The sequence below is a fragment of the Dermacentor albipictus genome, chromosome 10 (assembly GCF_038994185.2).
Source record: "Dermacentor albipictus isolate Rhodes 1998 colony chromosome 10, USDA_Dalb.pri_finalv2, whole genome shotgun sequence".
NCBI lineage: Eukaryota > Metazoa > Arthropoda > Arachnida > Ixodida > Ixodidae > Dermacentor > Dermacentor albipictus.
In genome coordinates this window covers 59161152-59174195 of record NC_091830.1, presented here as the reverse complement: position 1 = coordinate 59174195, position 13044 = coordinate 59161152, and the positions used below count along the sequence as shown (strand labels likewise).

Here is a 13044-nt window from a genome sequence, read left to right as displayed (position 1 = left end):
AGGTATGCGCAAGTGAGCATGCGACAATGCATATGTTCCCATTATTGGACAATATGCAAGAAATAGTCGTAGGATGTGCATTATTACAGGGTCTATTGTGTTGTTGGGCTAGATGGCACATGCAATTTCAAATGAATTAGATGAACAGCATCAGAGGAAGAAAAAAAAAACTGACGGTACAGGACAGGATGTCACCCGCCATTGCCGGTGTTCCCAAATAGGCAAGCATAAAAAGATTCTTCACTGTCATACTTTTGTACTTATGAAAGAGGGAACTGGAGAAGTGTGCAGAAAAAAACGACAAAATCGAAGAAGTCGGCTAAAGGGAAATGATCAAATCAGCAGCATGAGAAGCTCAGTGCGAAGAAAAAATTTCATAGTGGAGAAATAATCAAAAGCTAACAAAGTTGCACCAGATCGTGCATTAAGTTAGGAATGTTCTACGGCAGGAAAGTTAAGGAGTTGGAAAAAGAATCAGCTGAGCGTGATCGTGTAGCGTTTAAACAAAGGTTTAATTGCATTTGCTTCACTAGAGTAACATTTGGGAATTTACGCAGCATGTGGTGATAACTACTTTTTTTTCAGCTATAGGTACTTTTGCTTTATTATTTGAGTAAACATGAAAGAAAACTCCGCTTAACAGCTACACCTTCACTAGCACTTAAACTGCGCTTTTTCCTTTTCAATTGGCACCTCGACAAAGTCGTAATTTCTTTTCGCATAATTCCCTGAGGACATGAATTGTTTGCAATTCACGAAACATTCCAAATTTCGCACAAAAGAACAATAACATTTCACATGAAATTATATAGCATGCCTATTCAGGTTGTGAAGATAATCAGGTCAATTTCTACATTAGCTCTCCGTGCGCAAAAATATTCTAAAGGTTTTAGGAAATATTGCCTAATTTACCCAAAAATTACCACGCACACATATCGGTGTCATTATTTGTCTTACATATTGGAGCGCATGTAATTTAACAGATATACCGCTTTTTCTTTTTTACTTCGAACACCTCGTTTTAAGATGACCTACAAATTTTATTGAAATCACTCAGTACAGATTTATTATCTGCCTATCAGATACCATGTTCGAATAAAACCAGCACTGTTCTCTATTTAACCTAATTACACTACTTACCTTCTGTGCGATATTCTTCACGGCACATGTTCCTATTGAAAAGGTAAATAGAATCGTCATCGAAGGCTTGTTCCGTGTTCTTTTACATTTCAAAACAGCCGTTAAACCTAAATATTTGTCGACAAATTATTCCACTAATTGATCTGATACATATCCGACGCATCAGCAGAAAGAAGGAAGTAAATGACCTCCTCGTTTCAGGTTTTAGTCTATACTGTTACATAACACAGAGATTGGCTCTCTGTCCAATCTCTGTGGGACATACAAGAGTAGTCTAAAACAAAGAGGTCATTCTACTTCCTTCGTTTCACTGGCTGATTCCGATTGGCGCTTTGGGCAACTCCTGATTGGATGCGTAGTCACTCCAGCAGCCGAGGTGAGACAGACCGCTTTATCACGCGATATGGTGAAGGTTTGTTTTACGTCACACCATAACGTCACAGGGTGGTTGCACCATGAGCTGCACTTCGCAGTGCCGCGTGATTAATCCGGTATATTGATCAAATAATCTGCCGCCATTTATTTCGGTCTGTATGACCAGTTTCAAGTGTACAAGCATGGGACTATACTTTTGCGACGAGTTTCTTCAACTTTCTCAAACAATCATGTACCGCAAAACTCATCATAGAAGCTAACTCGTGTAACCAGTTCCTTTGTGAACGAATTCCTTTTTATTTGTAGGTCATGGTTTTATGTATTATTGTGTGCTCTTTTTAATTTTTCATGTAAGAGAACGCACTGTACAATCGAAGATGCGTCACCCGTGCCTCAAACGAGTTCAGCTGTGAAAGCCTTCTCTTCTTCCGCTTAATGATGCGCAAAATTTAAGAAAATTCACTCACAGGCATTGTAGCAGATAAACGCTTGGAAACGCAATTCGCCATTTCTTTTCGGATTATTACAAACCCATGGCGAAAGATTCAAAACATGGGCAAGCCTAGTTTTCTTTTTTTGCAGCAGGAGTGATTTTGTAAATGCTTTGTATTTGGTCGTGCGAACCCTTGTAACAGCAATATTCACCTTTTCCGCTTAATCATTCACACAGTTAAGTTCACTCACAGATATTGTAGCAGATGTTAGCTTGGTAAATCAATTTGTTTTTTTTTTGTGGGGGGGGGGGCAGATTATTGCAAATCCATGGCAAAAGATTCAAAACATGGCCAAGCGCATTTTCCCCTTTTGCAGCGTGAGTGAGTTTAGCAAGTGCTTTGTATTTGGCCATGCGAACCATTTGAACAGCAATGTAATTTATGAGGGCGTTTGGCGTAATTATTTTTCTTCAGTCAGGCAGTGCCTTCCGATGAAAACGTTTGTTCAGAAAGTATGTTTATTGCCTAGTGTGATATGTCTAATTCTGCATGTTAAAATAAATTAAATTCTTGAGTCTTGTGTGCCAAAGCCCACAATAGATTATGAGGCGCGCCTTAGTTGGGCACTCCGTAATAATTTCGACAACCTGGACTTTAACGTGCGCCCAATGCACGGCCCTGAGACGTTTGTACACTTGGCCGTCAGAGAAATGCGGCCGCCATGGCCGGTATTTAATCCCGTGACCTCGGGCTTACCATGGCAACGCAAAAGCTACTGCTCCACTACGGCGGTAATATTTCTGCTGCTGCAACGGCACGGTGGTCAAAACTTTATAGCACATACACAGAAGCACAGCTGTTCGCGAGCACGCATTTGGATGGAAGAAAACAAGACAAAATCACGTCGGTTCTGGATATATTGTCTCTGTGAGCTCGCTAATTAGCGGAAAGCACTTCACGACAGACAAAACATCTCGACATCGTCGACTGAGGCGCACAGAACAAAGGTAAAAAAAAAACTTGCACCTTTGATTAGCTGACAATGAAAAGCTTCACCCTGTCGATCTCCGCTAAATAGTGTATGACAATAATTTCGCGGTGTTCCTGCATACTCTTGCAAGAAAGACAATGGAGGAGCAAAAGGGCTGCTACTTCAAACGGAAAGCTGCAGAAGTGAATCCTGCACTTAACCTTCATTTCGCTAATAAAGCTTTGTCTGTGTAGTCCACAAATGCCATGCATTTTTCATTATGATTCCCGTGGGATTTTCTCGATATATATTCATGTATATGTTGTATACACGTTGGATAATTTTCGTAAGAATGGTACCTAAAACTTATGAAAATACTTGATTGCATACGCAGTGTTTCAGTAAGGCTGGATAACCGCTGGGCAATATTCGTGTTACTGCCGTATTTTGCTGAGCCTCACGTAAAAGCTAATGTCTGCCGCATCAACGTCCACCTTGAAGACGCTTACGCAAATATTGGGGCAACGCAGTATGGGAGCTAGTAGTATGAGGTCACGCTTATGCGTGTTCCCACTTTCGCGTTGGCTGATGTACCACTGTTTCTCCCCCTCTTTTTAAACCTAAATCGAAAGTAGTATAAATAGATGCAGTTCAAATCGACGTAAAGAACACATGCATATTGTTAGCGAGACTTGATTTCTACATATGAGAGCCGCTCATAAATAACTTGTAAGGTACCACGCTTAGAATATACGTGTGCTACCAAATAGCCGCTCCATAAATTGATGCATGAGAACAAAGGTACAGAGCATGTTTCCAGTGCGCTTTACCGTAACGATAGACAGTTAAGTAGCACACACTACTCGTCATATGAACAGCTCCCGAAAATCCCAAACATAGAAGTGGCATTAAAACACCTCCAGTGGCGAGGAGGAAAACGTGTGCTACGAATCACAAGAAACACGACAAGGCTCTAATTTTCAGCATAGTCGATGATAGACCAGCTATCCCAACAATTAATTCGGCTACTTCTAGTGGGTATAGCAGCGTGAATCATAGGAAAACCTGAACGCTTTCAGGAATAAAATGGCATAAGGCAAGACTATCTTCATTGCCACCATTTCTTTCCTACTTTGAGTGTCAATGTGACCAGCTAAACTGTAGTCTCTTCATGGAACTGCATTGTTCTTTCTCTTTTGCTTTCTTTTCTTTTGCGGTCACGCAGGGAAGGAAAGAAGGCCCACAAGGTGGTAATTTATTACAACGCAACAAAACCTCAGCAAGGCCCAGAAGTTCGCGCGGAAGTGATAATTATGCATCCGAACTACGACGATGACACTCTTGAAAACGACATCGCCCTTCTGAAGGCATGTAGAGCTTATTACCTGTCTTCTGCACTTACGGCGTAGGATTGCGGTCAAACTGTATCGTTTAGTAATTTCAAAGGCGTATTTGGAAGCTCCGCTTCTTGGCTTTGAATCCAAATCTACTTTGCATGAATTACAGAGCTTTTAAAAAGTAGTTCTTTTTTTCAGTGTTAGTGCTCATCTACTATCATCGTCATCATCAGCCTGGTTACGCCCACTGCTGGGCAAAGGCCTCTCCCATACTTCTCTAACAACCCCGGTCATGTACTGATTGTGGCCATGTCGTCCCTGCAAACTTCTTAATCTCATCCACCCACCTAAATTTCTGCCGCCCCCTGCTACGCTTCCCTTCCCTTGGAATCTAGTCCGTAACCCTTAATGACCATCGGTTATTTTCCCTCCTCATTACATGTCCTGCCCATGCCCATTTCTTTTTCTTGATTTCAACTAAGATGTCATTAACTCGCTCATCTACTATGAACAAAACCTGTTCCTGCTGAGGTAATTATTGAAGCAAGCGCCTGAATAGGTAATTCTCCTAGTGATCAAAGCTGTGGTCATTTTTTTAGCTGTGCATCAACATCTTGCGAAACGTGCTCTGATTGAAAGACCTGGACATCATCATAATTGTGTTTACCATTTAAAAAAAGATACATTTCAAGCAAATGCCTGTACAGGTTTGTCGTTATTTTTTGTATATTTTACGCTCCTCGCCGATGTTTGAAGTGTGCATTAAGCTGAAATATTATATGAATATCATTGGCAGACGCTGAATATTCGAGCCAACGCAAATAAAGTCAGTAACTTTATTGTTAGTATGCACGAGGTCTTGGTAAAGCATAAAAGACATAAAAAGTCGAGTGAACGATTTATTCCCAGCAATGTCCCTACTTCGCCACAAGGTCCGGCTTTTCACAAAAATTAGCTGTTGGTTGCAGTTGTGACACAGGAAAGAGCCGCATTGATGTTAAAAAAAATAAAAGAAGTATGTAAACATTGTGCTTTTTAGTATCGAAGAACAATACCTCAGTGTATCTATTGTGTATTTAGGGACAAAAAGATTAACGAAATGGTCGCTTTGAGACACTAGAACTCAGCGCTTCTAAAAATTACACCATGTTTGTGCCACAATGAGTATTAGAAGCATGGTTAGTTTGCAAATGTGGCACTGCAAGTCTAGATTGAGCTAGAAAGCACAGAATTTGCACAGCGACGTTGGTGCTGCTGTTAAAGGGACACAAATACAATATATAAATCTCAGCTAAATAAAGGCAATACCTGTGTAATTCGTAGGTCAGTTAACCGGTGGATCATTACTGTTACTGAATGGGTGCGAAGATAAGGGAAGCGCCGTCGAGGACGGCAGGAGACTGGGTGGGGTGATGAAATTAATTCGCAGGTGCTAGTTGGAATTGGTTGGCGCAGGTCAGGTGCAATTGGAGATGGGAGGAAAAGTCCTTAGTCCTGCAGTGCACATAAAAGATGATGATGATGATGATGATGATTAATGTTTGTCTAGAAGTCAATTATCGCTTCCAGTTTGTCATTAAATAACTTGGTTGCGCTGAATATTTCCAGCAAGATTGTCGCCACTGCTCCTAAATTGGCACCCCTGAGCTAACCAAGATGAGTTGCTGGAATTCTCACGTGACATTTTTCTCTGTCGCTCTTTGTAAATCTCCCAGTGGTTATTTCACATCAGAAATGCCATAGACTAATAGGCGTAGTGCTACTAAAATTTTACTTACTTGATCTGTCGCTGACAAAAAGTCTTCTCTCGCGACGATTGATGAATTTGTTATTATGGAACCGTATTCTTTCATGCTTGCTCCACTTAGAACCGATATAGAACCGCTAGAACCGATAGAACCGATAGAACCGAAGAACCGATATAGGCAGTCCAGATTAATTATGCTACAATGATCTATACATGTCCGGCTTTGACAACCATGGGGGCATTTACTGTTTAAGATAATATAATGCCAGTGAAAGGCTCTGAGTCTGCATACTGTTTTTGGCATTGTTGATTGGCTCCTGACGCTTGTACTTTATTGTTTCGCTTTTCCGCAGTTGCAGGAATCTCTGTACATAGATCACTTTGTGAGGCCAGTGTGCTTACCGGAAGAAGAATTGAACCTCACAGGGCAGCCGGTCACCATCGCTGGTTGGGGATACACAGCCGAGAGTGAGCTAGTTTCATTCCCAGAAACTCTTATCCAAACCACTTAAAGGCCGACTGCAATGAAACTTCACTTGCTGAAAATTGCCTATAATCGCTTAGCCTATATGCGCACTACAATTGTAAACTTGATAAAGCCGCAGGGTCCGAAATTGTTTAATGTTATTATTAGCTGCCTTTAATGTTGAAGGCCACATATAAAGGTCAATTTTCTTGCAATAGAATATTTTTTTGCATTTTATGTATGCCCAAATATTCAGAAACGTGTAGTAAAAAATTATTCTCTTCTCGTCACTAGTTTGGGAGTTTGAGTTTTCCAGCCCATACCCTTGTGTTGCGAAAACGAAACCACATTGCATTGGCTCCGAAAATCAGTACTATTTCTTTTATGAAAGTGGTATTCAAAAGACTTTTTCGAATTTGTGTTGTCGATGCGCAGACACACCAATAAAACGAAACTCTAGTGCCTCTCACGGGTGCCTCAGCTATATGAATGTGGTGCATTTTAGTCCTCTATGTGTTGTTTTCGAAATCTTTCACATGGTTTCGAGCAATTGTTTAGGCTTTTCTCAAAACGAGATTTGGCTGCACCTCATCTTTCACAAACTTCTATAACATTTTTCTGCACAAATATTTTCGAAGCAAACTTTGTACACTCATTCCGCACATAGGGATGTGTGCAACGAAGTAGGACAAAAGAAATGTATGTAATAATTTTTTTTTAATTTACAGCTCATTGCGCCAATCAATTTCGCTCAAAGGGGCCATTTATTTCCATGTGATTAGTTTTTGGAACATTACTCCATCAATATTTACTACATTACATTTATTCCAGTTCCTTGCCTAGATCCCAGATTACCTACATAAATGCCAAAGATTTGCTCAAATCGGCAATTTATTATGTATTTATCATAGCTAGCGTGACCAGCACTTTCAGCGCGTTTTATGACAAAACCTACATTGCAAGAATTTAAACGAACCATATTTTGCACTTTAAACTGAAAACGATTATAAAAATTAAGATGTACCGGCTGCCCATTATTTCTTCTCTATTCTCTATTTTCTTCTCTATTCGGATGCCACCTATCTTCTCTATTTCGGATGCCTCCAGTTTCAGGTTTCACCAACTAATGCTTGAGAACAATCAAACAGCGTTCCTACTCCCGCATGCTACTAGTGCCTTCTGCCCTTCGCGGATATGGCCCTTGGGGCCTCCAGGCAATGACGCTCATGAATTTACATACACGTAATGGCGGAGTTCAATAGGAAGTAATATTTACTTTCTTACAGTGCGCAAACGAAACTAGTGGCACGGCCTAAAGATACCAATACAGAGGTCTAGTTCTTTTCGTATCATTTCTAAGTTGGCGCTGTATATGAATCTTGCAACTCACAATATTGAACGCTTATAAATATCTTCAGATGGGTGCGAGTTTAACTGTATTATTCATTTCGGTTTGACGTGGCGCACACAAGCTTTGCTTGCGCTGAATTTTTATAATTGACGTTTTACCAAAAAATATTGCATTCATGGCCAATTATACAGAGGGATGTCCCGCAAATCTAAAAACAAATGTACCTTTGCGACAGTACGATAATCAACCGGTTTCACTTTAAAAGCATATTTTCTTCAATTATTTCTAGTAACTGAATCGTGCATCGGTGAAAGTAATAACGACGTATCGGTTCTCCTACTTACTTCCAGTGTCTTCAGAAAGTATAATAATTTATTCTCAAATTTTCCTTGCAGACAAGACTGCTATGTCCTACAAACTTCGTCGGATAAATCGTAAAATTCTACCATACACAAGGTGCGAAGAGACGCTTGTGGAGAAATGGCAGGCCCCACTGTTCAACAGCTCTGTGATATTGTGCACTTCCTCTACGGACAAAGACGCCTGTAAGGTAAAGCCAAGAACGTCTGTTTTGTTACAGCAAGAATGACGCTTCCGGGCGTATGTCACCACATCAGAAAACTGTAAATTTCGTGGCAAGGGGAGGCGGAATCCTTGGTAGAGTTTGTTTGCAAAAATATCCTCATTGATCTCGACATCCGTAAAGCATAGGTGCTTTCATGGGCACTGGGTGACTAGGGCTGTTAATCTACGTGGTAACTACAACGCCTTGTATAGTGTCATTAAGGACCCTTGTGAAACGAATCGCGGCTAATGTGGGATGGCGCCTGTGCTCTTGACACCAAAAAACTTGAAGGTATGCTGCAGGGGATGTTCTCTCAGAGAAGTGTACGCTGTATATCGCAAATTCGTTCATCTGGAATATACAAAAAACATATTTTAGACCTCGATGGAGAACTTCACATTTCCCTACGGATTGTTGAAGATAACCTCAGAATCAGCCAAATAAAGATACTTGTTTGGGGCGAAGGCGATTGACCATTTGTGAACCCCTTTGAAATATCTTTCTTTAAATGTATTGGCATATTATTCAGTAAAGATAGGCAAGAAGGAGAAATGTCACTTCGTAAATTTATTCTCTCAATGCGAAGGTAATAGTTTCGGAAAACAGGCAATAAATACTGAGGGAGCATATAATTTTTATATGTGTTCCAGAAACGTTCACATAAAAAGATGTTTTCAACCTCCGCGTTAACCATGTGGATTAGAGACGTATCGTGACCCTATTTTACTTGAATAATGTCGTTATTAGTATTGTCAACAGATAACTTGGTGGAAAGATACCAACCGTTTATACAATGTCTTTCAAACTGGCAAAACGAAGCACCTACAGATCAAATTTTTCTTCGACGGTACTGAATAGTGCTGACAAGAGAAAGCTGTATATATCACAACACATTCCGCATAACTGCACATAACTGCATGCCCGCTTCTTTGCTATACAGTTTAGCGATGAGTGTTTACAAACCTGCAACCCCAAGTATAGGCATATTGTACAATGATGGCAAGATATTTCTTTCAGCTTCGTTGGCAGAACCACAGTAAGCTTAGATATTTTTATGCGTTGCATATTGCAATCACTCAGTTCAGTCCTTGGGCGCGGCCGGGCAGCCACCATTGACCTTTAGCGCAACCATGTGACGTGACGTCACGACAGCCGGGGGAAAAGCTGGGCCCCAATTCGCGCAATATGCAACGCATTCCTGGCTTAACCAAGCTAAGCCTCGAATTTTTCTTTTCAACGAGCAGCGCGCTCCGGGAAATATCGTGGTTCCCATGACCTGCATACCGCATCATATGCGTATACATTTATTTTACAGGGTGACTCTGGTGGTCCTGTCACCATGTGGAGACACGGGCTTGGCTACCAAGTGGGCATCGTGTCGTTTGGACTGGGCTGCGCTCGACCAAACGGCACCAGCCTGCACACGAACCTTCACTTCTACCTGCCGTGGATCGCCTCCGAGATTTCATCTCGCCGTGGCCAACATGTGATCTACCCTAGCGATGCCGTTAATCAGCGTGTCACGACACCGAGCAAAGAAACCAACACCCCTCACGCCGAAGCGCCCAACGGGAAAACGGAAAAGCTGTTTCTACAGCTTCAAGAGAAGAGTCTCGTGCTGCGACACTTGGTACATAGCTTCACAAACGGCAAACCCCAGCGTTCGAAGGCGCGCACACAATAGGAGAGAAAAAGCAAACATCTCCTGCGAGAAAGACCAGAATAGAAAAAAGTGCATTCACTTGTCGTGCCTTCCAGTTAGAGAAACGACTCTTCTGCGATGAAAGCTAGCAGCAGACTAGTCAGAAGGTCTACTGTAACCCTTCCTACCAAGGCGACCACAAAATTCATTGAACTGACCTCCACAGCAGGAAGCAGCTCCACGTACATTACAAGAAATGCCAGAAGATTTCGTCGCCACATTTTCGAGCAGAGGCAGCGGTACGGTTATGGCGAGTACTTCTAAAGGAGAAAGCAAGACTTTTATCACCACGCCTCCTAGCGCAGGAAGCGCGACGTGTGAATCAAATCAAATATGTAGCGGCGCTGTAATGGTATGCCTCTGAAATTAAGAAAAAGCTTCATTGCGTATTGCGGGGTTTTCTTGCTGACGAAACATGCGCTTTACAGACGCTCCTCCCAGTTCCTGAAACAATGCCAAAATCACGTTTGACTGCGCTGTTGCTTGCGAGCTCCTTATAATTTCCTAGCCGGGAAGTACCACCGCACATAGGGAACAAATGCACAGGAATTGTTGAAGCTCAAGGGACTACACAAGCTTGAAGAACGAATGAAATAAGGTAACATTTGAACCGAATGACTGTTACACTTAGAAATGTAGCGACATCTAGGCAACAGGTAAATAAAATGGGAATGCGATAAGTTCTCCCAGAGCAACTTTAGGGACATTTTTTGAAAATGAACACCCCTTTCCTGTCTCAATACGTTCAAATGCATAACTTGTACGGATCTAGGTGAACAGGCTAAAAGTACCCGTTTTATGGGAAATACATTCAAGAACATTGAGAGCAAATGTTCTCAATTTCAGCAGCACAAAGTGCCATAAAATAATGGTGCACTACGTGGGTGAAAGTTCAAGGTCGATGTCGTAGCATTAGGCGTGACTTCACGTATTATTTCTGCAGGGTAACTGGCATACGAAAGAACATAACGGCCTCAAGATCGTGTTTCGGGAATAATCTTTGTACTTAAAAACTGTCGAGGGTGTGTTCTAAAGATAGTTGGAAGGATTTATAATAATAAAGGCAAGAGAAATCGCAGGCATTGCGAATATTTCAGTAACGCTGCTTTGAAGGCAACAATCAACAGGTCTGGCACCGATGAAAAAATGTCTTCAGTATACACTAAAATTTACCGACAGAAATGGTGGTCTGCATTTCCGCACTGGGGACACGTATACCTGCTTTTATGCCGATAGGCTCCTTCCTGGGTTATTTCCCAGGCTCATCGCGTACTAAGCGTTTTTTATTTTCAGCTCGTACTTATCACCCTAAGCTGTTCCTCTTCATTGTGGATGTTATGACACACATATATTACGTTTGCTGTCGAAGGAACATTGAAGAGCGAGAGTAAGTATGTCATTTACGAAACAAGAGAGCAAGAAGTGGCACTCTACGCAGTCATATTTAAAGCAAAGAAACTAAGGGGCAAAAGAAACAGGCAAATGACATAAGAAGATTGCCAGAATACAAAATACTATAAAAAACAGGCGTCCAGGGAACCTTTAAAATATTTTGGAATTTTCAGTAGGTAGTACACTTTAGAGACTTCGGCTGACGTTAAAACGGAGAAGAAAACATGGTTGTAACGATGACAATGGATGGATGACGGTGCCAGGGCAGTATGACCGTGATGCCACAAGAAATGTTATGAAGACAGCGTGAGAGTCACGACAATTGTAGCAGTACTATCTCGTATACTTTTCAGGTAATTGCTATCAAAACTAAGCTATGATGTTGAAGACTTTCATACGCCGAACGTCATACACAGAACTCGTGAGACCATTAGCAGCAACGCGCCATTCCGACATTATCCTCATAACGCCTAAACTAATTTTGCTTTTTGTATGGCATGTACTAACTTGTTTTTACTTAGCTCGAACACAAAATTGGGCATGCACAAGTACAGGTAATGCTATCACTTTCTGGCACAGCTCATTGAAAGGAGCAGTGTCAGGGTACAGGAGATAAAATACTAAGTTTAACCGTTCTGTGTAACCGAACATGGCAGTTACTTCAATATTTCATCTGAAAACCCAAGTTATTGCGGTGCATTAGCAATGTTGTGTCAAATAACGCTGCTTTCAGCAGCAGAACGTGTCATCAAACTATGGTGTACTACGTGGGGAAAGGCTAATCAATGGAATTAAACTGGGCTTTTACGCGCCGTAATCGCGATCTGATTATAAGGCACACCGTAATGGAGGACTCCGGATTAATTCTGATCAGCTGGGGTCTCTTAATGTGGCCCCAGTGCATGGGACACAGGCGTTTTCTGCATTTTGCTCTCATCTAAGTGCGGCCGCCGCGACTGGGAATCGACCCCGTGACCTCGTGCTCAGGAACTCGGCACCATAGCCGCTAAGGCTCTGTGGCGGGTACGGCAACGCTCGAGGTCAAGGTCGAAGCATTATACCTGAGGCTACGTCTTATTTCTGCAGAGAAACCGACATACCAAACAAGATGGCGGACTCACCATCTCATTTAGGTGGTATTGTTTCAACCGAGAAACTGTATAAGACGATGTTTTTTGGGGTCCATTTAACATAGGGCTGGTAGAGATTGTTCGGACGGAGAAATCATAACAGAGGTGACAGAACTTGCAGTCATTGGTGATATTTGCATCAGTGCTTCGTCGAAATTAATGTAAAAAAACACGAATACCTTCTTTGAAGCCTACTATGTGTTGGCTAAGGTTTAATGCTTCGAAGCTATTCTTTCTCCTGTATTGCTCTCTTCCGTCCAAACGACATACTTGCTGCTGAATCCAAAATAGGCACCATTACATATTTAGTGGCATGTCTCGTCTCGTTTACTTGGTAGCGCTTCTTATGGCATTCTCTAACATGATTCTCGGCCAAGTTGATAAATCACACAGTGTTTCTATGCACTGTGGGGGCCAGTACGTTTTTTGTATAAG

The 13044-nt window shown here is 41.7% G+C and overlaps 1 protein-coding gene across 4 annotated transcripts in view; it reads left to right on the top strand.

The window, feature by feature from the left end:
- LOC135912119 (trypsin-1-like) overlaps window positions 1-12248 on the top strand; it is a 32584-nt gene extending 20336 nt beyond the window's left edge. The window contains exons 5-8 of one of the 4 annotated variants that reach the window (XM_070527752.1): window positions 4145-4286; window positions 6363-6471; window positions 8216-8370; window positions 9701-12248. In XM_070527752.1, coding sequence (XP_070383853.1) covers window positions 4145-4286; window positions 6363-6471; window positions 8216-8370; window positions 9701-10069 — 775 coding nt within the window. In that variant the 3' untranslated portion in view covers window positions 10070-12248. Of the gene's footprint in view, window positions 1-4144; window positions 4287-6356; window positions 6472-8215; window positions 8371-9700 lie in introns of all 4 variants that reach the window. The other 3 variants (XM_070527751.1, XM_070527753.1, XM_065444503.2) reach the window with 3 other exon arrangements.
- Window positions 12249-13044: the final 796 nt, after the last annotated feature.